This window comes from Phragmites australis, chromosome 9, assembly GCF_958298935.1.
Source record: "Phragmites australis chromosome 9, lpPhrAust1.1, whole genome shotgun sequence".
Lineage (NCBI taxonomy): Eukaryota > Viridiplantae > Streptophyta > Magnoliopsida > Poales > Poaceae > Phragmites > Phragmites australis.
This window is the reverse complement of record NC_084929.1, coordinates 31,462,062-31,487,939: the sequence shown is the minus strand read 5'-3', so window position 1 is coordinate 31,487,939 and position 25,878 is coordinate 31,462,062. Positions and strand designations below refer to the sequence as shown.

At 44.1% G+C, this 25,878-nt stretch overlaps 2 protein-coding genes and 1 pseudogene across 4 annotated transcripts; 2 read left to right on the top strand and 1 right to left on the bottom strand.

Moving 5' to 3' along the window:
- The first annotated feature begins 2,107 nt into the window (after window positions 1–2,107).
- Window positions 2,108–4,696, top strand: LOC133928146 (probable serine/threonine-protein kinase PBL7; annotated as a pseudogene).
- A 13,874-nt stretch (window positions 4,697–18,570) lies between these two features.
- On the top strand, window positions 18,571–22,141 carry LOC133929157 (uncharacterized). The gene is made up of 3 exons (XM_062375798.1): window positions 18,571–19,197; window positions 20,181–20,285; window positions 20,384–22,141. The coding sequence occupies exons 1-3, from the start codon at window positions 18,883–18,885 to the stop codon at window positions 21,902–21,904; spliced, it is 1,941 nt and encodes a 646-aa protein (XP_062231782.1). The 5' UTR covers window positions 18,571–18,882; the 3' UTR covers window positions 21,905–22,141.
- Window positions 22,142–23,668: 1,527 nt separating this feature from the next.
- Window positions 23,669–25,543, bottom strand: LOC133929156 (protein translation factor SUI1 homolog). 3 transcript variants are annotated; one of them, XM_062375795.1, is made up of 5 exons: window positions 25,398–25,543; window positions 24,587–24,705; window positions 24,174–24,388; window positions 24,040–24,093; window positions 23,669–23,949 (listed from the first exon to the last, which is right to left on the bottom strand). In XM_062375795.1, the coding sequence occupies exons 2-5, from the start codon at window positions 24,621–24,623 to the stop codon at window positions 23,905–23,907; spliced, it is 351 nt and encodes a 116-aa protein (XP_062231779.1). In that variant the 5' UTR covers window positions 24,624–24,705; window positions 25,398–25,543; the 3' UTR covers window positions 23,669–23,904. The 3 variants fall into 3 exon arrangements, with proteins under 3 accessions (XP_062231779.1, XP_062231781.1, XP_062231780.1); XM_062375797.1 differs by having other exon boundaries at window positions 24,587–24,694; window positions 25,398–25,530; XM_062375796.1 differs by having other exon boundaries at window positions 24,587–24,722; window positions 25,398–25,528.
- Window positions 25,544–25,878: the final 335 nt, after the last annotated feature.

Genomic DNA, 25,878 nt, shown 5'->3' with positions numbered 1-25,878 from the left:
AAAGTTGTTAGTCATGCTTTGTACTATATCCATAAGGGTACAGTTGTGCCTTTCGACTACTCCATTTTGTTGAGGTTCACCAGACATTGAATAATGTGCAACTATACCTTTTTCCTAAAGGTACAATGCAAAAGAGCTAGTGATCTGCCCATAGGAAGCATGCCTATTATATTACTCTTCTCCTTGATTTGATCTCACTACCTTAATCTTTAAATTATACTGATTTTCTACTTCAGCCTTAAATATCTTAAAATTAGCGAGTGATTAAGAACAGTTACGAATAGGAAACATGTATTCGTAATGTAAGTAGTCATCAGTAAACGTGATGAATAAGTGTATCCATCCACACTCAGGATTGGAAAAGGCCCACATATGTAAGTGTAGACCAATTCTAATAATCCCATACTACGGATAGCTTCTTTCTTAATTTGTTTAACATATTTCCACTTAATACAATCAATAATGACATGTATGAAAATAATGTCTGTCATTAAATTAACCTTACGTTGGTCTAATTAATAACATGCTAATGATAGTTCAAATTCGCATCATTGTTGAGTAGAAATTAAAAAAAATCAAAATTTAAGTAAGTGAGAAATTAATTGATGACACATAATTATAGTCAATGTTGGTCAGAATATAACTATGTCCATTAAAAATTTAAATTACATAATTTCTCAAAATAATTCTAAATATCTTAATCAAAACTTCTCGTTAGTTCTATTTTAATTAGATGTAAATAATATTCAAAAAATTGAACTTTCACATAATCTTAACTTGATTCAGTAAAAAAATGAAAAATAATTAGAACAATGAACGAAATAAACATATAACCAAAACTTAAATTGCGGCCCAGCCAAAAGGACCCGCAGCCCTTCTTCCCTTTAAATAGCCCAGCTCGGTCTACTAAAAACATGATTTTTTTTATTTTTCAACAATAATATTTAAATAAATTGACTCCTAGTGAATTTTTTTCTAAAAATAGACGTCTGCTCTCTGAGAGAGCGGTAAACACCCATACTACCGTGGCAGTACCTTACCGCCCCTAAACGGGAGGTTAGCAGCTTACCGCCATGCACCTGGTGAATAGTAACCCGTCAAAAGTACTATTCACAGCTGTTTTTGCCCTAGCATCTTATCTTACACAACAGTGGTCTTCTTTTGCTCAAAAATCCTAAAAAAAAATTTGTACGTGTTTCATAATCCATGCGCAAACCATTTTAATTGGATTCATCCAAAAAGCATATGTAGAATTTAAACTAAAATTCTCCAAAAAAGTTACTTTTATAACTTTTAACAATTGTTAGGGCATTAAAGCAATTTCCAAAAATCTAGGAAAATTCACTAATATTCTTCTTATGTGATGAACTAATTTCTAGAATTATTTCCAGTCCTAGTTTATATATTGAAAAAGTGAGTTCCTATGTAATGCTCTATTTATATGCATTTTTATCATTTCATGTGATATTCTTCTTCTTATATTTGCATTCAAATTGAATAAAAAGGAGAATATCATATGAAATGATAAAATGCATATAAATAGAGTATTACAAAGGAACTCACTTTTTCGATATATAACCTAGAACGACTGAAAATAATTTTAAAAATTAGTCTATCACATAAGAAGAATATTAGTGAATTTTTTCAGATTTTTAGAAATTATTTTGAGACCCTAACAATTGTTAAAAGTTATAAAAGTAACCTTTTTTTAGAGAATTTTAATTTAAATCCTCAGCAGCAAGGGCAAGACCTAGATAATAAATGTGACGTGCGGTCACACTGTTGCATGCAACTATATTGATAGTAAAAATAACGAAACTCTATGAAAAAAAATTAAAATGGCGTTAGCTATGTGCTGCATACTCTGAATGATTTTCTATCCAACTATAAGTTGTTAATGGCTTCATGCTATACTTCTTCCTAATTGAAGCATAATACCATGTGCACAATTGCACACCATGCAAAATCTACACCCTGAGCTCATGCATCGCCAGCCAATGGGTGCAAACAGACTCCTATTTCTTAGGCAAAAGATTGGGTGTGGACGTGTGGCAAGACCATTACTAAAACAGACAGCAATTAAGAGGAGAAACGAGCGGACCAAAAAATGGCTTCTTGGCCTGAGAACTTTCATCCAAGGAAAAAGAGAAGCTGCCTCATTCCCAATTTCCCATCCATAGAGAAAGGAGCGCGCGGGAAGAAACCAAGTGCAAGAAAGAAAAGAAGAAGAAGAAAAGGGAACAATACCTTTGCAGCCTCTTTTGCTGTTCTTCGTTTGCACGCGCCGGGGATCGGCACGAGGGTGCTCGCCCACTCTCGGGTCGATCCGGCAATTCAATGGGGTTGCTGAGCTCGGTCAACAGATGCGGCTGCAAGAACCTCCTGAGCTGCAACCTTCTGCGCTGCGCGTGCTGCTGTTCGTGGATCCGCTGTGTCTGGGGCAGGACGACAAAGGAGACGACGCAAGAGGCGTCAACATCGGAAACGAAGAGGAAAACGAAGAAGAGGAAGTGGGTGCGCGGCGTTTGCGGTGGAACGGTGAGAGAAGCGGAGGAGCCATTGACATTGGAGTCAAAGAAGAAGAGGACGAACCCGACGACCCCCGAGCCGGAGAAGTGCAAGTGGACAAAGAGGATATGGAGGAAGAAGAAGGGGAAGAACGAACAGAGCGGATTGGCAAACCTCGTCAAAGAAATTTCGCTCTCAAGTAACAATCCAGCCTTCACCCCCCCCCCCCCCCCTTCTGATTTTCCATCTGTATGCACGTATGAAATAGTATATAAGATTAGTAAGCAGCTGGTTACATTATTTTCCACCAATTTTTGTTAATAGCAAAGTTGCACAAAAAAAACATTACATGATAGTAGCGTTGGAGCATTGCATTGGAATTTTTTTAGAACTTACAGAAATCGTCGAAAAAGGTTGCTGCACTTCATAATACATGAGCCTCTTGGATTCCACACTGCATGAATCATGATTCTAAAAAGGTTGAAAAAGATTGTTCACATGATGCTAAAAAGGTTGAAAAATATTGTTCACAAACATGTAAATAGTAAATTAACAATGTTCATGGAAGTCTGTTTGCCCATTGCCCTATTCTTGCACCTACTTTCATCCTGAAATTTGTCGTTGCCAAGCTAACAATTTATGATTTGTATCATGAGAACAGATCAACAAGGCTAACATTCCATGACAAAGGGATATTCCTGACTGTCAGCAACTTTTTTACATGCAGATAGTCCCAAGCACAGGGCTGCAGCAGGGGAGATACTACGTATTGGCAACAATAACATTCCTAGCAGGGTGTTTACATTCCATCAATTGGCCGACGCCACCAACTCTTTCAGTCCAGAAAACCTGCTGGGCGAAGGCGGCTTTGGAAGGGTGTACAGAGGATACATTCCAGACACTATGGAAGTAATAAGCATTCCTTCTACCACTCCCCACTTCTATGTTCCACTAAGCTAAGACATGAAGAGACGATGATGAATATAACAGTAACATGTTTTTATGTTAATCATGTCCATGTCTAGGTTATAGCAGTTAAGCAGCTCGATAAGGATGGTTTGCAAGGAAACCGTGAGTTCCTCGTCGAGGTGCTGATGCTTAGCCTATTGCATCACCCCAACCTTGTCACCTTGCTCGGGTACAGCACTGATTGTGAGCAGAGGATTCTAGTGTATGAGTACATGCCACTTGGTTCATTGCAAGATCATCTCCTAGGTAATACAAACTAACAATCGAGAAAAAGAAAAGAAACTAAGAAGAATGTACTTTTGTGAATTGTAATCGTACCTGTTTGTTCATTGAATTGCACAGATCTCACTCCGAACTCTCAGCCGTTGTCCTGGCATACACGGATGAAGATTGCAGTTGGTGCAGCCAGAGGCATTGAGTACTTGCATGAGATAGCCAACCCACCAGTGATCTACCGTGATCTCAAGGCATCAAATATTCTCTTGGATGGAAGCTTCAATGCAAAGTTGTCTGACTTTGGCCTGGCGAAGCTTGGCCCGGTCGGCGACAAAAGTCATGTCAGCACAAGGGTGATGGGCACATACGGCTATTGTGCTCCTGAGTATGCCATGACTGGCAAGCTAACAAAGATGTCAGACATCTATAGCTTTGGTGTAGTCCTTTTGGAGCTCATCACTGGGAGGCGAGCAATAGACACCACAAAGCCAACTCGCGAACAGATTCTTGTTCATTGGGTGAGCTTCACGTCTAGCTTCACTTCTTGTTCAAGCAATATATAGCATTGAGACTTTTTTTTACTTAGAAATCATAATCTGACTGTAACCAACTAAATAATTCAGAAATCAGATATGACGACTGCCAATACAATTTGGAATTACAACTTCTAAGTGTTGTTTATCTGCAGGCAGCACCATTTTTCAGGGATAAGAGGAAGTTTGCGAAGATGGCCGATCCATTGCTTGACAGGAAGTTCCCCCTGAAAGGTCTATACCAGGCACTCGCAATCTCATCAATGTGCTTACAAGAAGAAGCAAGCAGTAGGCCGCTGATAAGTGATGTGGTGACCGCCCTTACATTTCTTGCTGATCCAAACTATGATCCTCCAGACGACATCAAAGATCCTCTACCCATAACAATTCCAGATTTAGACAGAAAAACTAGCCAAAAAGAAACTGAAGAGGATAAAGGACAACTACAGCAAAAAAGAGAAGGTAGCTGAAATGGCTTCTGAAATGAACAGGTGAAACATCAAGCCATAGAGATCTGTAGAGGTACCAGATGGAGCTACATATTACACTCTCTGTTGTAATGTCACATATAGGCAGGATGTAACAAGTAACAACATATCATGTTCTAGAATGAAGCTGATGTATGTGCTTTGGTTAGGCGCAATCAATTTTTCTACAGCAAAAGAGATATCCTGGTGCTAGAATTGAGCCAGTAATGGATGGTTATGGAATTTAGTGGCTACAACATTTTCAGTTGCATGGACAACATAGTAACCAAGATAGAATTTCAAATCTAAAGTTTGCATTTGATGAAAAGATGTAAGCGTCTGTATGTACCAACCAAAACATTCACGCTACACCGAATCATGCCTCGTTCGCTAATAAAAAAAATTCCACTGTCCATAGAAATAGTACTTGTAATGCCACACTTTTATACCTAAAACGGATCTGCAGTGAAAGCTACTCACAAATTTTAGACTTCCCAAACAAAGAATGAAGCAACTGGAATTATGCACGCAGAAGAAATAAAGCTGAAGGAATCATCAGAGTAGATGCAAATCTCCTCAATGTACGAGCCATGAAACTCTCTTTACAGGATCTGAATCAAAGTTCTGGAGGATCCATGTGCATGAATTTAGGTGTGTCTCGCACTTTCATTAACATAGGATAAGTATGGGGCACCAATCTCAACTGTTGCACAGGTACTAGCATCAAGAGGCTAAGATAAACATTAGGGTCACTAGTTTGCTAGGAAATACTGTAAGTGTGACCGATTATTTATCAAAAGCAGAAACCACATATTTTAAGTACATTGCTCGCTTATTGCAACGTAAACAATATATTAGGATTACTCAAAAGTCGAAACCTTACATGATGTGTAGCATGGAGAGGCAAGTCGATCATAAGGTTGCAGTTCATTGATTGCCCAGAGAGAGATCCAAATGAATTTCAACAGCTGAGGATAGTTCAAGGTTTGTATGCCCAAAATCAGCAGTACCAAGAAAACCTGCAAGTGCAAAACAAGAAACTCAAAAGGTTGAATAAGGCCGATGCTATACTTCAGATGCCTGTTTTTTTTTTCAAGCAACATCCTCAACTGTCTGATCAATATTCGACGGTGCTGCTCTTTTTCAATCTCCTGCTCTTTTGCACGCCTCCTCTCACTGTGTCGGCTTCCCACTCTCCACCTCTGCCTTCCTGCCCTCCTCCACCCTTCTCCGACGGCGCTCGCACTGCCGGATCCGCTGGCACAGCACATCCAATCATCTTCCACTGCCCATGTCAGCGGCGCCCTCGCCGCTCCACCCCTGCTCCCACCTCCACCTTTCTTGCCAACAAATGGGTCCGCTAAAACCCCAATGGGATGTTTTTTCAATGATAGCCAGGTTGCCATAAAAAATATTGACAGCATCGTCTTGATTCTTGAAATGTGTTTTCATTTGTTAAACAAAAATATACATCACATACACAATGCACATCTTCGATTTCCATGTACCGTCATGACTCGACGGCCTCCGGGATGCTTCGCAGCGCCGGCGGTGCCGGCCGTCAGCCACCTTGCTGGCGTTCATGATCTCCGCCAGCACCTTCTCCACCGTCATCCCTTCTCCACCGCCGGCCGCCTTCGCCATCAGCTCCTGTAGCCGTCTCTTGCTGATCCTGATCGTCACCTCGACGCCCGTCCTCACCTCGCCGCTCTCCCCCTGCCCCGGCGACACCGGCCCGCCGTCGTTGGTCCACGACGTCGCGTGCGCGCGGAGGCGCGCCGCACGCGTAGTTGCCGATCGTACGCGCAGGTGCGGCTGTTTGAAGAACGAAGAGGTCGTTCTTCGTGCAAAATGAAGTGCTGGAGACTGACGGGACGTGCACGTACTTAGGGTTGCACATATAGTTTTGAAGACAAGGCGGGAAGAAGCGAACGCGGTCAGAGAGGGAGGCTGCTAGACCCGCGTCTGCAATGCGAGCTGCGGAGTTTGTCCGCGGTAGCACAGTAAAATTCCCTAATTTCCAAGGCCAGGTCAGACATGATCTTCTCTTCTCACCCCTCTCGCTGAGGTGTTGCTGTCTCAGATTGATGAACGGCAGCATCCATCCAAGAACGCACTTTAAATATTCGCTATTCTTAGGTTGCTGTTCTTAGATGAAGTAGATAGCAAAACGGAAGACTTGCAAGCTGCAGCTTTCGTCGTGTGAACATTATCAGAATCACTGGCGATTAAACCACACGGTTTTCTGAATGTTTACAGTCTTTTGTTGAATTGGACAGAGGTTTTCTGGAAGCATACAAGCATTTCAGAACCATCAGCAACGTGTCAACGTGTGATGGAAGCGTTCAATCGGCAAGCAAGTCGCGAAGAGTTACCTGCATTTACCTGAACCATTCTCGTTGAAGGACACCACGCCACACGTGCGTCCTAGGATACACAAAAGCATATTTAATCCAGGCATGTCGAATTCTTCTTTCAAAATTGCCTCACAGAGAGAGCGAAGCAGTAGTTCTGCAAAGATGAAATTCTTGGACAAGCTTGGATGCAGCGCGTCTCCCAATTGGCCGATTGCTTACAAGCTAATTGAAGCTAATGTTCCAGCTTATATTGAAGTATTACTCGCCTGCAGCTGGCAATTGCTTGCCTGCCTGAGAGAAACGGTTCTTTCATGATAGAGGTTGTTGAGGGTCGTTATCAAGGATTCTCGTCACTTTTGACTCCGCCTGTTCAGGACCGAAGAATATCAAGCTCAGGACCCCTCCGGAACCCCTAGGCCTCAGAGCGGTCCCGGTGACCTAAGACTTCGGAGCATTCCGAGCAATTGCCAGTCTGAGAGAAATGGTTCTTCCATGATAGAGGTTGGGGGGGGGGGGGGGGGTCGCCATCAAAGACCCTCGTCGCCCCTTGACTCCCCCCGCTCAGGATCAAAGACTATCTAGCTCAGGACCCCTCTGAAACCCTCGGACCTCAGAGCAGTCCCCATGACCCAAGACTTCGGAGCCTTCCAGAGGCCTCTAACCACCAGAGGGCATGGACCTACGGAGGCTTGGGGAGGGGAGAGGGCCCCCCATAAGACCAGCGGGGGTAGACCCACCGACCACGTGGTATCTGCTACGATGTGACTGGCATTTAATACTCGTCAAGTGGCAACCGCTCTGATGCACTAGTGCAAGTGGTGGCCGCCCTGACACACCGGACAAGATTGACGTTGTATTCAGCGACCAACCAAGCACAATGGCCACTCGCCGCCACAGTGACTACCACGGTTGGGTGATATCATCAGCTTGGTCGATATTTTGGCCTTTGGACTAGGCGATATATTACTAAACTGGACCTGTAACCTTGTTGTACAAGTAGTAGCTCGTATCTCTGCCGCTGGTAGGGGCATGTCTGTAACCATACGCTCAGGAAGACAATATAAATACTGACCATGGGCACATAGTGTCAAGGATGGAAATTTCTTAGAACTTTCGTGGGCATCCTCTTCCTCTCCACTATTTTTCTAAGCTTGAGTCGCTCTAGTGAGTTTGATTCTTGCCGCACCTTGTTCATGGAAGATGGTTTCTTTCAATAAAAGCTAGCACTGACCGTGGGGATCCGTAGAAGCACTAGAAGAGGTAGGATGTTACTTAAGAAAAAGACCACCCAGGCGGCAGCCCGAGCAGCTGGCCCCACGGCCACTCATGAGAGAAAGTCTGCACGACAGCCGCAGCCAAACGCGCGCTACGCCGATGCTGACACCCTAACCGGGGGCAGCGACAAGTACATGCTCGGTGGAACGAGGGCACCGTGACCATCTCTAGCGTGGCCACGGTCCTGACTGTGGCTAACATTGCATACCCTACCGGTTCAGAGGCCCTGCAGTTGCAGCATGGCGACAACATCGCGGCACCTCAAGGGACTGCAGCCGAGGCCGCAACTGTACAAGCCGCCGCCGCTAGCCAGTAGGCACATGTGGTGGCCCTTCGGGCCAAACTGAAAGAGCTGCAGGCGGCCCTTTGGGCCGCACATCAGACTGTAGTCGTAGCTGAGGTCACCCGCATGACGGCCAACGCCATAGGGCTCTGAGCTTCGAGGGCCACCGAGGGCGTCACCTGTGCCTTTTATCGCCCCTAGGCGCTGCCCCTAGACACTCCGCACATGGCTAAGCCCCGGGTCCATCAACACAAAGCTTCACACATGGACTCTAACTCACCCCTGCAAGAGGGCCTACGGGCCATGTCCTTCCCAGACGGGTTCTGAACCCCTAAGCTTCCTAAATCTCGAGGCAATTTAGACCCATAGGAGTTTCTCCATTCGTATGCTCTCACCATCAAGGCCAACGTAAGCGGGCAGGCCACCATGGCCAAGTGCTTCCCCCTCGCCTTTGAGGGAGTAGCCCTCTGGTGGTTCTGGGCATTGGAGTAGGGGTTTATTTACACATGTTCCCGGCTCCAGGACGTCTTTTGCAACAACTTCCAAGGGACCTTCGTCAAGCCGGTGACCTCTAGCAGCCTGTTCACTGTCAGGCAATAGCTAGACGAAACCCTTCAGGACTACTTTTGGAGGTTCACCCATACCAAGGCCTAGATAAAGGGCATGTCAGACTCATCAGTCATAGATACGGCGACCCAAGACCTAGCCGATGAAGCCTCACGGTGACTGTTCAGAGGGAGCTTCTCCCTCGAGCTGTGAGTCGTCATAGGTAGAGGCGTACCCACCGGAAGTTGCCAGGAGAGGCCAGGAGGCATCTGTTCTCCCATGGCCCGCTGATGAAGGATCGTGTCGAGTGCACGCAAGGCTCCAGCTGTGGATGTTTCTGGTGGTAACTCGGCACCGATACCATTGGGGGCAACAACTATCGCCAAATCTTTGAGAATTTCCGTGCCGTGATCGACTACGACCTCTAGATCTATCACCATTGGGTCAGTCGATGGGGGTCATTGCTTCTAGCCATATACACGAATCGATCTGTTCAGCTACTCTGGCTAGTGTTAGAATCACCATTGCTACCCTCGTCATTGTCGATGTCTATGCAGTGAAGAATATTAGGCTCCGCAGGATCCCACTCGATATGTCCCACCTCACGATACGCATCCACTGGTCTAGATTTGAGGGTACCGGTATGGATCAGTCCACCTTGGCCGTTCCAACGGAAAACCATGGCTCCGAAGATGATCTCCGAGTTGACGAGAGGGGACGCGAAGTTGTCCACCATCGACTCAAAGTGGTCGTAGAAGCCGTCGTCGGAGAATCCGACGTAAATGTGAGCCCGAGACATGATTAATCCTGTAAAGCAGAAGAAGGCCCCTACCTGGCGCGCTAACTGTCGAAAATTAGTTTATGACAATGTGTCCGTAAATAGACTGGGTACCTTCGAGTGCAGGGATTAATCACGAGACGGGACAATCGATGTATACAGGTTCGGACCTCCGATTGGAGTAATACCCTACATCCTGTGGGGGTGTTGCTTTCATATATTGATGATCTTGAGTACAAGCAATGGGGCTAAATCTATTACAGAGAGTATATCAGATCTGATCTAACCTAAAGCTAAGGTCACCGAGTACCTTCTTTGCTAGGGTCTTGATGCTTGCCTCGAGTTCTCTCTTCCTATATTTTCCTTGTGTGTTGTTCTCGTGTCCCTCTTCTCCTTCCCCCCAGCCTTATATAGGGGTGAGAGTATAGACTCCTATCCAGCCGTGGTCGATAGGGAGTTGTCTTTCTTGACGTCCAAGTAGATAGATCTGTTTTGAGTACTAACCGCATCGAGTTAGGTAGCTAATTGAAAATTTTCTGATATGTACTTTCGTGATTCCGGGTGTATCAAGTACCGCTTATTCGGTTTTGTGATAACTAAAACTTCTTAATACGTGTTGTACATACCCTGTTCGTATATGATATATTCTTTATACGTATATACCCTATAATTAGATATTCGACACCGGTGTTGAGGTTTTGTTTGCTTCTGGTCGTGCATGCCCCTGCTGCTGTGCGCGTGTATTAAGTCTCATGTGTATCTGTAACGTGCTGCTGAGTTGGCTGTCGTCGTGCTGCCGTGTGTGTGCTATCCTCGGCTATTGCCTATGTCGCTGTGTTGCTCCGTCCGGCTCGCCAGCCTACGATGACCGTCGAGGTGAACTCCGACCGACCTCGTTGCCGTGGCTGTCGAGATGTGCTATGGTTGATTTGATCGCTATTGAGACCTTATAATCTATGCTGGTTTCTTATGTCGTGATCGCTAAGGTACTCCGGCACGGCGCCCTGACGTCGTGCTATCGAGATGTCTATGTCGTTGTGCAGGTGTTCCTATTTGAGATGTGCGTATTGCTGGTATGCGCTGAGCTCCCTCAAGATTGGTCTGTTTCCTGACTTGGTGATGTGCTACTTGCTATTGTTACAAGATGTATGCAATGCCAGTTCTTTCGTAAATGGTGCTTCTTTCAAAGGCTAACATGGTTATAATTAATGAAGTACATATGTGCAGATTTGCAAGATGCACACTTTGATTGAAAAAAATTTGATAAAAAAATTAGTATGGATGACCATGAGGATAGTGGTATCGGACGAAATCTGATTGTAAATTATGTTTACCTTTTCTCATGCAGAGTGAATAATGCATATTCCAAGTGTGCGAGTGTATTTTGGTTCAACTATGGTCTATTTGGGCTGATTGATCTTTGAATATTAGCTTATAAATTATTCATATTTTTTTGAAGATATTTGTTGTATTAAAATGCCAAAACTTCATACATGAGAATTTCATCCATGCTATAAAGCAATAGTAACCCTATCTAGGGTTATGTCTGCTGCTTGAATAGTTCAATGGTAAAATTTTAGTGCATGGTAATATCAGTGGTATGATCTCTAGCTTTGTACAATAGTGGCCTCTTCAGCTGCCTTTCTAAAATGCTTAGTGGAGTCTCTTCCACTAACACATGCTAATCTTCGCTTTGGATACTGTTCGATTACAAACTACTGGAGAGATATCCACTGCAGCTTGAAGGTTTCTAATTTTAATCATACAAGTGTCACATCCTCCTTCTCTGTTTAAACAATAAGGCGCACAACCAATAAGATAACTATTCAAAAAAGAGACCAGCAATTATTCAGAAACTATTACAAACAAACCTCAACCACTTTCAGTTCAGATATGACGTGTTTTCAACGTGAGGTGGTATGCATAACAACATCATTTCATTCCTAGGAATTTCCCTTGCTTATATAGCTATGAAATTAGGTTTCCAGAACAAGATGACTTATGGTAAAAGCATTTCAGGTGAACAATCATACCTTTTTCCTCTACTATTATGTTAAATACTTTTTTTAAAATGTGAATTTTAATGGTTGGTTGAGGTGAAATGGTTACCTGTTTACGTCCTAATCTGTAGCCTATATCTCTTCACTTTCAGTTTAAGTTATTGATCATGCCGGGCACAGAGTGGAATTTTAGCATTTGTTGTTGAATGAAAATTTCATGTTTATAAATTGAGTGCCAAAATATTCATTTGTAGTGATTTTTTTTTTCTACCAGTTGTCAAATAATAGGTATTGGCATATATCTTTTGTTTATGGGATACTTCTTATCGGACAAATTTCTATTATTTATTGTAGTTTCATTAAAAAGAAATCCAATAATGCTAACACATCGTTTTTGTGACATCTCTATTAAACAGTATATTGGTTATCTATGAACTATTTCCTCAATAATGATTATCAATCAGCAGGATTTTAGTTTTATTTCCTCTCTTCTTATATTGTTCCATTGTTGAGCAAACTCATAAGTATTGCTAGAGTAGGCACTGCAGCTCAAGGTAGCTGTAATGTCATTTGGTCAGAATCAATTCTATTGTCCTCCCTAGGTATTCATTTAGAACATATTGTGTCATCTACCCTCACAAAATTAACCTCTATCCTTGAGTGCTCAACTACAAAAAAACCCAAGTTCATGTTTACTGCTGATAACTGATCTCGATTTTCAAAGACATATATTCATTTTCTGATTTTTAAATAATGCTTAAAAATCCAAAATTTTGATACAATTGTATGAAAAGTTGAAAAACATAAGTGTATGATTGGATTAATATCTGCATTGCCATTATTGAAGAACTAACGCACATCCACGCATGGCTATCTCACTGGATTTAAATACAAACTGAATGTGAGCATGTACTTACATTAGTAATTATGATCTGCGCAGGAAGCTATCAAGCAGTTTTTTAAAACAATAGATAGAGATTTGTTATTGATTCATTGGAGATAGAGAAATGTAACTTTGTACAGGTTCGTGTAGAAATATTGCCAGTATAGCTTTACCTTTCAATATAGCTTTACTATATAAAACTTCAATGTCTACAAACAACATTGATCTCTGCCATCTTCTAACGGGAAGTTAACCCATTGTACTAATCAGTGCGTGGCAAATTAATACGATTATACCCCTTCATTGAGTTCAGCTTAATTTTCTAATATAGTTCGAGTGTTGAACTTTAAGGGATAAGAGTTCAAGTTAGGAGTATCTACATTGAAAGCCGGAGCCAGGCTTTGAAGGGGAAATTCTTTTTTGCTTATAGAATCAGAATCACGAATAATTCTCAGCGCCCTGTTCAAGTTCTCAGAAGATATTAGATTTTAACTGATGGAAATGGAAGGGGGAATATTTGGTTAGAGTGTATTGTAATACCAAATAAGGCTTGCTTACAGATGATCATAGCACCCATCCGTTTCTTATCCTTTCCACCAACACAGAATAAAAAGCACAGCTTACTTTCACCAACACATGTACGGACACACATATGGCCCTGGAAACAAATTAGGCCCACTAGACAAGGAAAAAATTATCACACAATGGACTAAATACACTGGCATATGACTCTGCATCAGAGGTTCTGAGCGCGCCAAGGCCGCGCTGTTGTTCTAGTTGAAACCTCAAACGAGAAAAGATTTAGTAGGTACTGGTAAGAGAGTGGTTGTCAGTACGTACTGAATTGGAGTAAGATCAGTGCTTGGTGCATCAGACACTGGTGAGCCTAATTTGAACTCAAGTACAGGTTTGCATGAGTTTTATGGTTCTGAAGCACCAAAGAAATAATCGAAGTAACGGGAGAACCACAATATCTCAAATTATGAGCAAACCCAGCTACGTGGCAATGCTAGAATGCTGCAGTTCAAGGACTGCAGAAGTCTTGCTTGTACCTAACATTTTGGTTCTGCTAAACTATAACACGAGTAGCATTGAGCTGAAAATGCAGATCCAAAAAGCAATTACGAGACTTCGTGATTCATCGACCCGTCTCTGAAAAACGAGTTTAACTACACTTGTTTCAAATCTGGGTTAATTACTCCATTGTTCTGTTGTTGATTTGTACTGTCACTAACTATAGCAAATGTCATACCGTAACTTATTAACTTAGTAGATCGATGATAGGTTACTGCTCTGAAAAATTAAGACACTTCGTTCTAAAACACCAAAATGTTTAACGATGATGCCGCATAGGATTTATGGTGAGGTGACAAAATTAAAGTAGAGAGATACGGAGGTAGTGTCTTCCCAGAGACATAAGTTAGGCACAATATAAAAAAAAACAATCTAAAAAATACATTGGGATGCTTAATGTCTATGTTCATGTGTTCATAAAACAAGCAAACCAATGAGAAGCAATAGAAAATTAAATATGGACTCATATTTTGTGATGTGGAAAAAACTATGTATTGGAAAGCTAATTTCTGCACTAGTGTCTATGCGCTGTGAAAGTAGATATATATCGCTCTACTCACTGTTGCCAATGCTGTGACTGTCGCTCCTGTCTCTAAAGCTATGGATTACAGCTCCTGATTCAAGCCATTCAAAGTCTGAAGACATTTGCATTCAAAATGTCCGACTTAAATTTTGCATTAATATCGACCTTAGTGAACCGTCGATCTTACAAACTTGTAAAAGAGATAAATAATGCTTCGAGTAGACGAATTAAAGAAACACATAGGGGGTTTTATATAGGTCTAAGCTTTCATTAGGATAAAGTTATATGTCCTGTTTGTTTTGTATTGATATCTAAAACTGTTACAAGTGGTTACGTGACTAGTCTAGATGAATCTAATCTAGTCGGACGGCTTCATTACGTGTAGTCGGGGGGAGATGCAAGTGCAGATCTAACTGCGAAAGGTTTGGAGGATGCAGAGTTACCGTAGGCTTAAATGACATGTAATGGCTTATGTCAAATTATCTCTACTTGGCATGAATTGTCCTCTATGGAGTCCCCAGGCTCCGCATATATAGGAGGGAGGCATAGTACAGTTTCTGGAGTCTTTGTTCCCGTTCTTAAAGATAAAATTCGTTGATTATAAGATATACTAGGTATCTGTAGGCAGATTTCATACGCCTAGGGATTCCCTTCTCGGAGATAAAGATATACCCTGAGAATGACGGAAAATCCTGAGTATCCGGATATAGTAATTCTATACTACTCATCGTCAATTAATTTCATAAGTTGCTCTGCTTAGTGGCGGATCCACCGGGGGCAGCCCCCCTCTAAATTTTTGGGCATCGAAGAGTAAGAAGAAGATGAGGACGAGAAAGAAGAAGAGAAAAGGAGGATGAGAAGGAAGAAGAAAAATGTGAGCCCCTCCTACTTTGTGGTTTTTGATCCGTTACTGGCTCTGCTTATTTAATCCTACCTACGATGCAATTAACCTTTCCTACCCAATACATGTGCACTATCATCTCAAGCAAATCAAGGTCAAAAACAACACATGCGCATGCAAACATCAAAACCTCTTTTCCGTCCTCCCACTGCCATGCATAACCACTATGATTAGACTATAAAACACGCTACTACTTGAAGCATCCTGCCTTCCAATGACTAAAATATCGGTGCTTGAAACTTGCAAAACCCTCACATTCAGATCCCTATGCAGCATGACTCAAACCCAGGGGGGGGGGGGACTCGGATCGGCTGAGACTGAACTTTCTGACGATCTGGCATTGTACCTTCATTCTACGTTGTGACAAGCTATAGGCGCACATTTAGTTTGGCATATAATATCGTCCAGCGGCGTTTAAGAAAGTAATGATAATTGCCATACGCAGCGAGAACCATGTTGCAGTTTCTTAATCAGAGAATGATGGCAGATAATCCTGACAGACTAGCTGTCGCTCGCGCGCGCACATGGCTACGTGATGCTCGCCTTGACCACAACGTTATGCTAGGCTTGAATTTGATCGTGCCATGGAGGGGGTGGACACGCATGATTGCGTAGCTTCGTTTACGCTTTTCATCTCCCCATTCTTGCAGCTCAACCAGCGTGCTTTACTACTAAAAGAAAGCGTTCCAAAAGCTTCTGCTAGTAGTAAGTAGCTTCTTTTTCCTGAGAAGAAAAGGTGCTACCTCCCTTCGTGCACTCACGCTAGAGAATCATAATCACCAAAGCAAAGCGGCGCTTAAAGAAACTGCGAGGACTTATTAGAAGTGAGAGATTATGCAGCATCACGGAGCACACTTATTACTCCAATGCAAGAAGTTTCTCTCAAATATGTCCAGAAAAACTGCCACTAACTAAGCACCCTGGCCCTGCCACCTTGGAGTGTTTAAGATGCGATCCCTTTATTAAACTCTTTTTGCATGAAAGGAGAAATTAAACTAGAGGAATTCATCTTGTGTCTCGGAAAATCAGAAGCATTTTAAAGCTCAGTAGCTCGTGATTGATTTCCCCTGACAAAACTGGCCACAGTTCTTGACCCCTGTAGTTCTGGGTCGCAGGCTCGAAGCCTCCACGCACAAGCGGCCAAGCGGCGGCCCCAATGCAAGATCGGCAAGAAAACGCCGGCCGCTGCCGTCCCACCGCGCCGAGGGTGCGGAGGACGCCGTGCCATGCATGTTCCCCGCCTGCGCGCAACATGTCCTCAGCACCCGGCATGCATGCATGGAGGTGGAGGATTATCTGGAGCTTCATTTCTGCTCGAGCAGAAAGCAGGGTTTGGAAGCTGGAAACCGTCGGATACGTTAACCTTCCACCTTGTGGCGTTACCAGCGAAAGAAGCTATGGGATCAATGATCAAACCACACGAATGTTGACGATAAGCTCGAATTAAATATTCCTCAGCCTACTTTTCAAACTCCGATAGTTATGCAGTGTGGCAAAAATTCGAACATTTCAAATGCACCTGTATTTCCGTTGCTTAGAGCTCAAACTAATTCATCCTAAAACAACTTATAGTCAGGGACGGATCCAGAGGCCAGGGGCTCCAGCCCCCCTATTGCTTCACAGTCAATGAAAACCCTCGTAAACCTCTCCTCTACTCCCATTTTTTTTTGCTATGGATGAAGGAGGGAAAGATAAAAAGAAAGATAAAAAAAAAAGATGATGAAGAAAAAAAGAGAGGTGAATGAGCCCTCTATCTGCCTCTGCATCCGCTACTGCTCATAGTACTTGCTTTGTTATCCTGAAATTGGCATCACCGGGTCCGGGTGGTGCAGTACAACTACAACTATTTTGTACCGAATAGACTTTGGACCAGTATTTATGCAGTCTCCACGAAAGTGAGGTGAGCTCTTCCTCTTCCCTGCTAATTGAAGGGACACACCACGAACTCTGTGACCGACGGTGCAGGTGTAGGAATACATTTGCCAAACACCCATTTTGGGCTGCTTTTCGATACGTTTGCAGGTCCAGCTCTGATATTTCAGTAGCCCAGGGCAAGATTAAAAATAGAATCTCATTATTAAATATAAATCGTACCGATCTAATTTTTTCAGTTTTTTTTACCAATATACATAGTATACATATATATATATATATATACATATATATATATACATATACATATATATATATACATATATATATATATGTGGAGCCTCTGTGTTTTGAGGGCCTGGCCGCCCCGCTCGACCCCAGGGCCGGCCCTGCACGTTCGTTCCTGATCTGGATGTTGGTTTGGCAGCGTGGCCACTCGTCTCGTCTGCTCCGGCCGGCCGGACCAAAATTTGGACGGAGGACCACTGAATTCTGATCTGAACATACCTATGCTGCGGTAACTAGGAATTTCGTAGAAATTATACAAAAGTTTCACCGGTAATTAATATAAACTTCCTACGAATCAAATCGTCCTTAGCGATTTGTTTGGGACGCAAAATTTTATTTGGAATATTTCACGGGAATTTCATATACAGCAAGTAGTTATATATAGGAGATGCTTCTGGAAAAATTCACCTACAATGATCTGTACCGATTGGCAAGTTCGGTATGAAACTTTAAGATCAGAGCGAGCTAATGGTCCAGAAGCTGCTGATTCATCGTATGGTAGGTGGTATCAGTGTCTGGAACTTGATGGAGGAGCACACATTCGTCATTCGATGCGCAGTGATACAGCCATTCAGGGAATGCTTCCCCTGCATCGTTTCGCTTCAATTCGAAGCACGTTTGGTAGCTATCAGCATGTCGCGCATGCATGTCCATGCATAGAGTCCTTTTCGAGATCGCCATGAACATGCCGGGACACACGACGTACCCAAGCCGGCGCGGCACGTCCTGCACCAACGCTACTCGTTCGTCCTGCAGGCAGATGCAGAAACGCACCAGGCGTTGCCATCGCCATCGTACCACCAATGCACAGTGTTTTTCCCGATGTCGCGCGGCTGAAATCTCACCGTCAAAAACTGCACACGTGTATTTCTTTTTTTAACAATGGTACGCATCGTTTGATCAGGTTGTTTAGCAATTAATGATACTAATCGTTCTACCTTGTCTCGTTAACTCATCTCAATAAAAATCAGATTTTGAATGCCTTATAGGCAATCAAATTCTTCTTCGGATGTACCAATCTCCTACAGCTTGCAATCAAAATCCTCACTCTTTTGCTAATAACTTCTCTTGCGTATATAATGCTCACACAGAGGCAGACCCAGCTCAAAACCACAAACATTTCACGCTCACAACTCAATAATCCACAGGATCTGAGAACTCCAACAAAAAAGAACAAAAAAAGGCCAAATAATTCCAGCCCCCTTTCCTTTCCCATGTTCTCCAGCCTCCTCACAGGCCTACAGCTATAGGAGTACCAGTCGTCTCAGCAGGCCACCACCACTGGGCGCTACCACTACTGGTACTTGTACTAGATCTCGCACGCCTACCCCTACCCGCGCGCTATTCACGGCAATGCCACTGGCCCCGCCGCCATCTCGGCCTGCGCACCAGTGACTCAGGGCCAGGCCATGGCGCGCCCCCGCCGCCTGCCGCCGGCGGGGTCTCCGGCCAGGCCCCAGGGCCCGGCAGCCACCACCCCACGCCAGGCGTCCGCCTCCCGCCGCGGCCGCCGGCTGCGCATCCAGAGCCCCTCCCTCGCCGCCGCCCGCCGCGCCCCCGCGCCCGCGCCACCGCCGGCCACCCCGCCGCTCCGGTGGCCCGGAGACGCCGTAGCTCCCCGTGGCGCCGGCGCGGCGGCCGCGTCGGTGAGGAGGATCGCCGCGGCGCTGTGGCGGGCGCATCCGCCGCCTCGGGAGCCCGGGGAAGCGCGGCGACGGCTCGAGGTGAGCTTTGCCTCGACTCGAGATCCGTGCGAGTTGTTGCTCTCTAGGGTTCCAGGTGTTCGTTCTTTGTGGAAATCCGCGATAAAGTTGGCGCCTTGGGCTCGTTTTGGGGAGTGTTTTGCTCTGTTGGACTCGTGATTTCACGGAATAGATGTTTCGAGCAGTAGGAAATCGATTGGTTTGGTGCTTTGTGATCGTTTGTTTAAGGCGAAGGGTACGTTTCTTTTATTTTTTGTCGTTGTTTGGGAAGTCAAGTGCCGTATGATGCAAGTAGCATGGCATTTTTCTGAAATTTTTGAGCTGGATGTTCGTAGAGCTTAGCAAATTGTGCATCGGTTGTTTCTGCTGCAATTTTTTGTCACAGTTTTGTTATCTTGCGGGAGGTCTGGAAATTTATACGCATTGTTCCACAAATTCAAGGTCAAGTTGAGGCTGAGCATTTGAGCTGGAGGTGAAAATTTAGTATCTCGGGTAAATTTGCAGCATGAACTCGCAGCAAATCCTAAGTTGTGCTTTATGATTGCATTTGCATAATTCGGTGGTTTTAGTGTATTTGTACCTAGTCATGCAACGAACTAGCTGATTAAATTTTGGTTTTGTGAGGAAGAGCAGCAGTCTCCATCTTTATGGACCAATCGTGTTGAGTTTTATGCTAGATTATAGTAAGTTCGTCTGATGTGTTGGTCCAATTGGTGATCCTTATCGTTCCAGATTGCTTTAGTTCTTCTCCATGCATCTCTTCCGATTGGGCCTGAAGATGTGACATCCCTATATTTCCATGTGTTATATATAGGGTTGTTGTTAGGATGTAACCTGTGTGGTCCCCAGATATTAGCTGTTCTTAGTTGTGTAATAATAAATGAAGACCTCCCAATGAACGAATTTTGACAAGTTTTACTCCATGTTGCCAGCAAATTTTGTAATACCTTCAACATATATTTCTTAAGTATTGGTGTTGAACTGACAGGAAATGAAATTTGCAGCCTAGCCCAAGGCATCTCCATACACCTGATCATTGCAATAACTATAAAGCGGTACTAGAAAGCAGGACAGGAACTAAGCCTCTTGGCAATGACATCATTCATGAGGTATATTCTTTGTTCGTAAATTAATATTTCTGGTACAGATTGCCACCTTCTGTTCAGATCCAATTTTATCTGCTGAAATGCTTATGAACCACAATTAGGTGGGAGCTTATTCTCCATCACCCCGGATCGAAATGGAGGTCGCAACAAAATGGGACCGATGCATGAACACATTGGGTGGTGCTGACTACAATTTCTGTGACCGCCACACAGCGGCTGATGAAGAAGAAATCTCTGCACTTAAAGAAGAGATTATGCAGGCCCGCAACCGGATTCATGAGCTTGAAGCTGAAAGCCGGTCTGCAAAGAAAAAGCTTGATCACTTGGTGAGGAATCTTGCTGAGGAAAAGGCTTCCTGGAGGAGCAGGGAGCATGATAAGGTTCGAAGCATCTTAGATGCTGTTAAAGGGGATCTGAATCGGGAGAGGAAGAATCGACAAAGGGCAGAAATTATGAACTCCAAGTTGATGGGCGAGCTATCAGAGTTGAAGTCAGTAGCAAAACGGTATTTGCAAGATTATGAAAAGGAAAGAAAGGCTAGGGAACTCATGGAGGAGGTGTGTGATGAATTAGCGAAGGAGATTGCGGACGACAAAGCTGAGGTTGAGGCTTTGAAGAGTGAATCGATGAAGATGAGAGATGAGGTGGAGGAAGAAAGGAAGATGTTGCAGATGGCAGAGGTTTGGCGTGAAGAGAGGGTACAGATGAAGCTTGTTGATGCTAAACTAACACTAGACAGCAAGTATTCACAGCTAAGTGAGCTTCAGGCTAACCTTGAGGCTTTCCTGAATTTCCACCGAGGCAGCAGTGTAGACAAAGAAACATTAAGAGATGGAGAAAGACTCAGGGAAACAATTTGCTTGATGAAGTCTCATGGTAGGGAGTTCTCTTACAAACCTCCGCCTCCTTCAGAGGACATTTTTGCTGTGTTTGAGGAACTCAGACAGCGGGAAGATACTAATGAGAAGGAAATTGGACAGTGTAATGGAGATACCCCCATGAGCCATGCAACAAAGATCCATACAGTGAGTCCTGAAACTGACATCTTTCTGGAAAAACCAGCAAACAAATATTCCAAACAGCCTTGCGCCAGGAATGAGGGTGAAGATGATAGTGGATGGGAGACTGTCAGCCATGTAGAGGAGCAAGGCTCTAGCAATTCACCAGATGGAAGTGAACCATCCGTAAATGGTTTCTGTGGAGGAAACGATGCATCGGTGAGTGGAACGGATTGGGAAGATAATTGTGAGAACTGCAGGTCAAATAGTGACATCAGTGGAGTTTACTCGACAACGGGAGAGAAGTACCGTAAGAAGGGTTCTTCTTTCACCAGACTCTGGAGATCATCAAATGGCAATGGCCACAGGAAAACAGGACCCGAGTTACTGAACGGTAGGCTCTCTGGCAGCAGGATGTCCAATGCTGCTCTTTCTCCCGATTTCAAGAACAGTGAAGTGTGCCAAATCTCACCAAGTGTCGGGGACTGGAGTGCAGACTTGCTAAACCCTCATGTAGTCCGTGCAATGAAAGGGTGCGTCGAATGGCCCCAAGGTGCACAGAAGCACAACCTGAAGTCCAAGCTCCTGGACGCGAGAACCAATGGCCTCTGCGCCAAGCATTAGAACAGAAGATATAGCATGGCACACGCATACCCATTCCGTTCGACGAGAACATAATGATCTTGCCTGGTGGGTGAGGTCATCTGGAGCAGGCACCTACCTCCGTAGGAGAGGTACCATCGTTGCATTGCTGCATTGGTCCAAGTAGACCATTTAGCTCGCTTAGCATATCAGTCCATGTAATCAAATGTAACTTCTTTTTCAATGCGTTATTCAATCATATTTATTAGCGTTTTACGAGCCCCTTTCTTCAGTCTATCTTGCTTTCGAAAGCAATCTATACAAAGCATATATAGTATCGGCGACCATACTCTGCAGTATCTTTCAGGTGTTTAAAAAACTTGAGGCGGAATTGGAGGTTGTGAACCAAACTGATTCGAACAAAATTTCTTTTTTCCTGTACTGCTGGGGACCATTTACTGAAATCCCAGTGTACTCATCAACCCCGTTTATCGTTTGAATTATGTTGCACTAGGATTTAGGATCTAGATTCTAAAAGCCTGTTATTTCTACTGTAACGCTCAGGCACTAATGACACGTACTAATGCGTGGCACGGATGCTGAGTGTTTATTTCAAGCAATACTAGTTTCTACGGTGTGACGCCCGTTTCCTTTTTCCCGCCGGACCAACTCACCATGTTTACCTTTTTTTTTTTCCATTCATTCGAATGCTTTTTTTTTTGCATTAGGTATTTCCGGAAGACGCTGAGTTGATCAACAAAGAAATCCTGAATTTTTTGATGATATATATGCTTTTCGGCGAGGGTGTGATGCCTGATTCGCATAGAAGACGAGGAAGATTAGCGAACCTAAGAGATAAAGAGCACCCTCTACTATTCAATCAGAAAATAACGAGGTCGATGAGGATGAGGATGAGGATTTCATACCATCAATACCTCGATGTTCCAGCAGCAATACAGAAAAAGTTTCAAAAAACATTGCAACAGGACGTTCTCGTACCACATCAACATGGCGTACGACCAACAACAAAATAGGACATGCTCCTACTATGATAATTCAAGATAACAACGAGGACAACGATTTTATACCACAACAACCCCTCCTTCCGAGGCTTCCATCTTCGAGGGACTCTGAAGATTACAATAGATTTGCTTCTACTCATCCTCACAACTTTCAATCACCATAGCGGCGACGATAACCATCTTAACTTGATAGCATGGACTGGTACAACTGGTATTCTTTCACTAGTGTAGGACATTATTTTCCACCATCATTTTAAAATAATCTAGATAACCAACAGTTATATACTATTCATCTTGAGATCAATGATACACTAGGGAATATTACACTACTATATTTTAAAGCTGCTCACAGCTTTTGAGACTACATGATAAATTAAGAATTTTAAAATATACATTTAAATTAGCAAATAATTTCTAATTTTATCGATACTTGCTAATTATAAAATAACAACACACCTCTTTCTGTTTCTGTTAGCGAACGTTACGTAACACAGTCGGTCCCGACATAAAACAACAAACACTAAGTGTGATACAACACTTCACGATATAAAATAACAACATCAAAGAGCAGCAACCGAGGTTCAACCATATTCGACACACGAGATACAAAATATGACCGAGCAATTTTGGATTTTTATCCATCTCAGAGAGATCTAGCAGCAACCAATCAACAACGAATCATCATATGATTTGGCACCAAAACATCCGTAACCAGAATCATCGATAACAGTGCGAAGAGATGAAGCCAAACTCAGCTAGTAAGGCAGGAGACAGACATCAGAGCTACAGCCAAACAACGAGTACTTTTATTAAGTTGGCAACATCCCATACAAGCCATACCGATATGCTGGTAGTGCATAACGAGGCGACAACGCAACTTGCATCAAGCAAGACACACTTGATAATAGCACGACGGTATTTATGTTCTTACAGAAAACAGTAACTAGTATTATCACTGCTTCAAGCTTTCCCAATATCTGGTAGCGCGCAATGTAGCGCGCATAAGCATTTACAGGTCGCTTAGAACCCGTGAATCTTGATGTTCTCTTTCTTTGCAATCCCAGCCTGACAAAAGGAAAAGTGATTAGGTGCGTAAGTATTATAAACAGTCATCATCTCTTGGAACATGCAGCTCTGAGATTCTTGATAATATACCTGAACTAGGAAAGTGGCGACATTCTTGCGCTGATCGCCTTGGAGCTGAATGACCTGCAGACGGCAACCGGACTATCAGTATATCAACATCAGCAGAGAAAATTGGAACTTGAAGCATGGCTTGCACATTGTACCTGGCCTAGCTCTGGATCCTGGACTACAGTACCATTGCAGCAGAATTCCTTCTTGAGATCCTTGAGGATCTTGTTGTAGCTGAACTCTTTCTTCAGTCCCTGAACAGTAGTCAGACTCTTTCTGCCGTTGCGTTGCTGGATGCGCACATGCACATAATCCTTTGTTCCGGTACCAGCAGCACCGGAGTCCTCAGCATTTGCCTCAGCAAACGGATCTATCAAAGACGATGGCATGTTATCAGACGCATGCTCAAACATAAAACTAGCAAATCGGAATAGATGCATATTCCACATGAACTTCTCCATGTATGCTCTCAACTCATTCAGATTGAGAAGCTAGATCTCGCTATATCAAACCAAGAGTAATCAGATTAATCCAGATATAAGAGAGCATGGATGAAATGGGAACATACCGAAGGCAGATGGCAGCTGGACGTCGAGATCAGACATGAAACTTGGTTGTTGAAGTTTGATTGGCACCGAGCTGATCAAGCTTTGAATTGCTGGCCTTTATGCAGAAACTGCAACAAACCTACCATGAAGCACACGCTATTCAAGCAAACGAATTCAGGAGGAAACGGAAATTAGCACAGATCGAACACGATGCAGCACCCCAACAAAGGATTCAACGGTAGCAGATAACGACAATAATAAGGTAAAGCGGGCTCAACGATAGAAGATAACGTTGGTAACATCGATCTGTTAAAAAATCCACCACCAAAACCGGGGTTTCTCAATTTTCGCGGTCAGACTCACTACAGTAGATCTCAGAGATGGGATAGCTGAAGATCCAGAATTCCCCAAATCCTAAGGCTTCTAAATGGAGGAATCAAATTCTACAAGCAGACCTAATTCTCGCATCCAAATACCGAACGCGACGAATCGGATCGAATCCGAGCACAGAGCCAAAAATTCACAAGAGCGGTCACAAGGCCTACGAAGTTCCCCAAAATCAAACCACCCAACAGCCCGACCGAATCCAATCGACCCATCTACCTCGCCCCAGACGCCGACAACAACCAACCCCTACAAATCATAGAACAAAGACCGCCGCCCAAAATCCTCGCACACCACCCGAAGGCTTCGAGATCCGTTTGTTCACGGAGCTAGCTCGCGGTGAGACGGGACCAAACGCCTAGAGATCCCTAGATCTCGGGGCTAGAACGAGGCGGATCGAACCGGGCAGCGGAGGGGAGCGGGGCGGGAGGAGAATTGGGAAGTCACCTCTTCTTTCCCCTGGAGGAGGCGTGGAGCGCACGCGGCTGGAGAGGTGCGGAGGCGAGTGGCGGATAAGGCTTTTGACCACTGCCCCTCCTTCAGCCGGGTTGGTTGCTTTATAGGCACGAGATGGCGTATAAAATTAGGTAGGGGAAGCTAAAAATGAATTTCTGCACGGCTTAGGGCTCTGTGTCAAATCTCTAAATTTCTCCCTCTTTCCTCTCTCCTCTCTCTCTTTCTCTCTTCTCTCTCCCCGTGACTCGCTGTCCCATCGCCGCGCGCAGCGCCGCTCGCCGTCCCGTCGCCGAACCGGCAGACCTCGCGCCCCGCGCCGTGCCTCGCGCCCCACACCGCTGCCTCGCCCCGCGCGCCGCTCCGAGCCCCGCCGGCCGCTATAAAGGCCGGTGAACAGTGCCTTCTTCCCCGAGCCATCTCGCACACCCTCTCTCACATCATCTCTCTCTCCCGAGCTCTCTGTGCCGCCGCC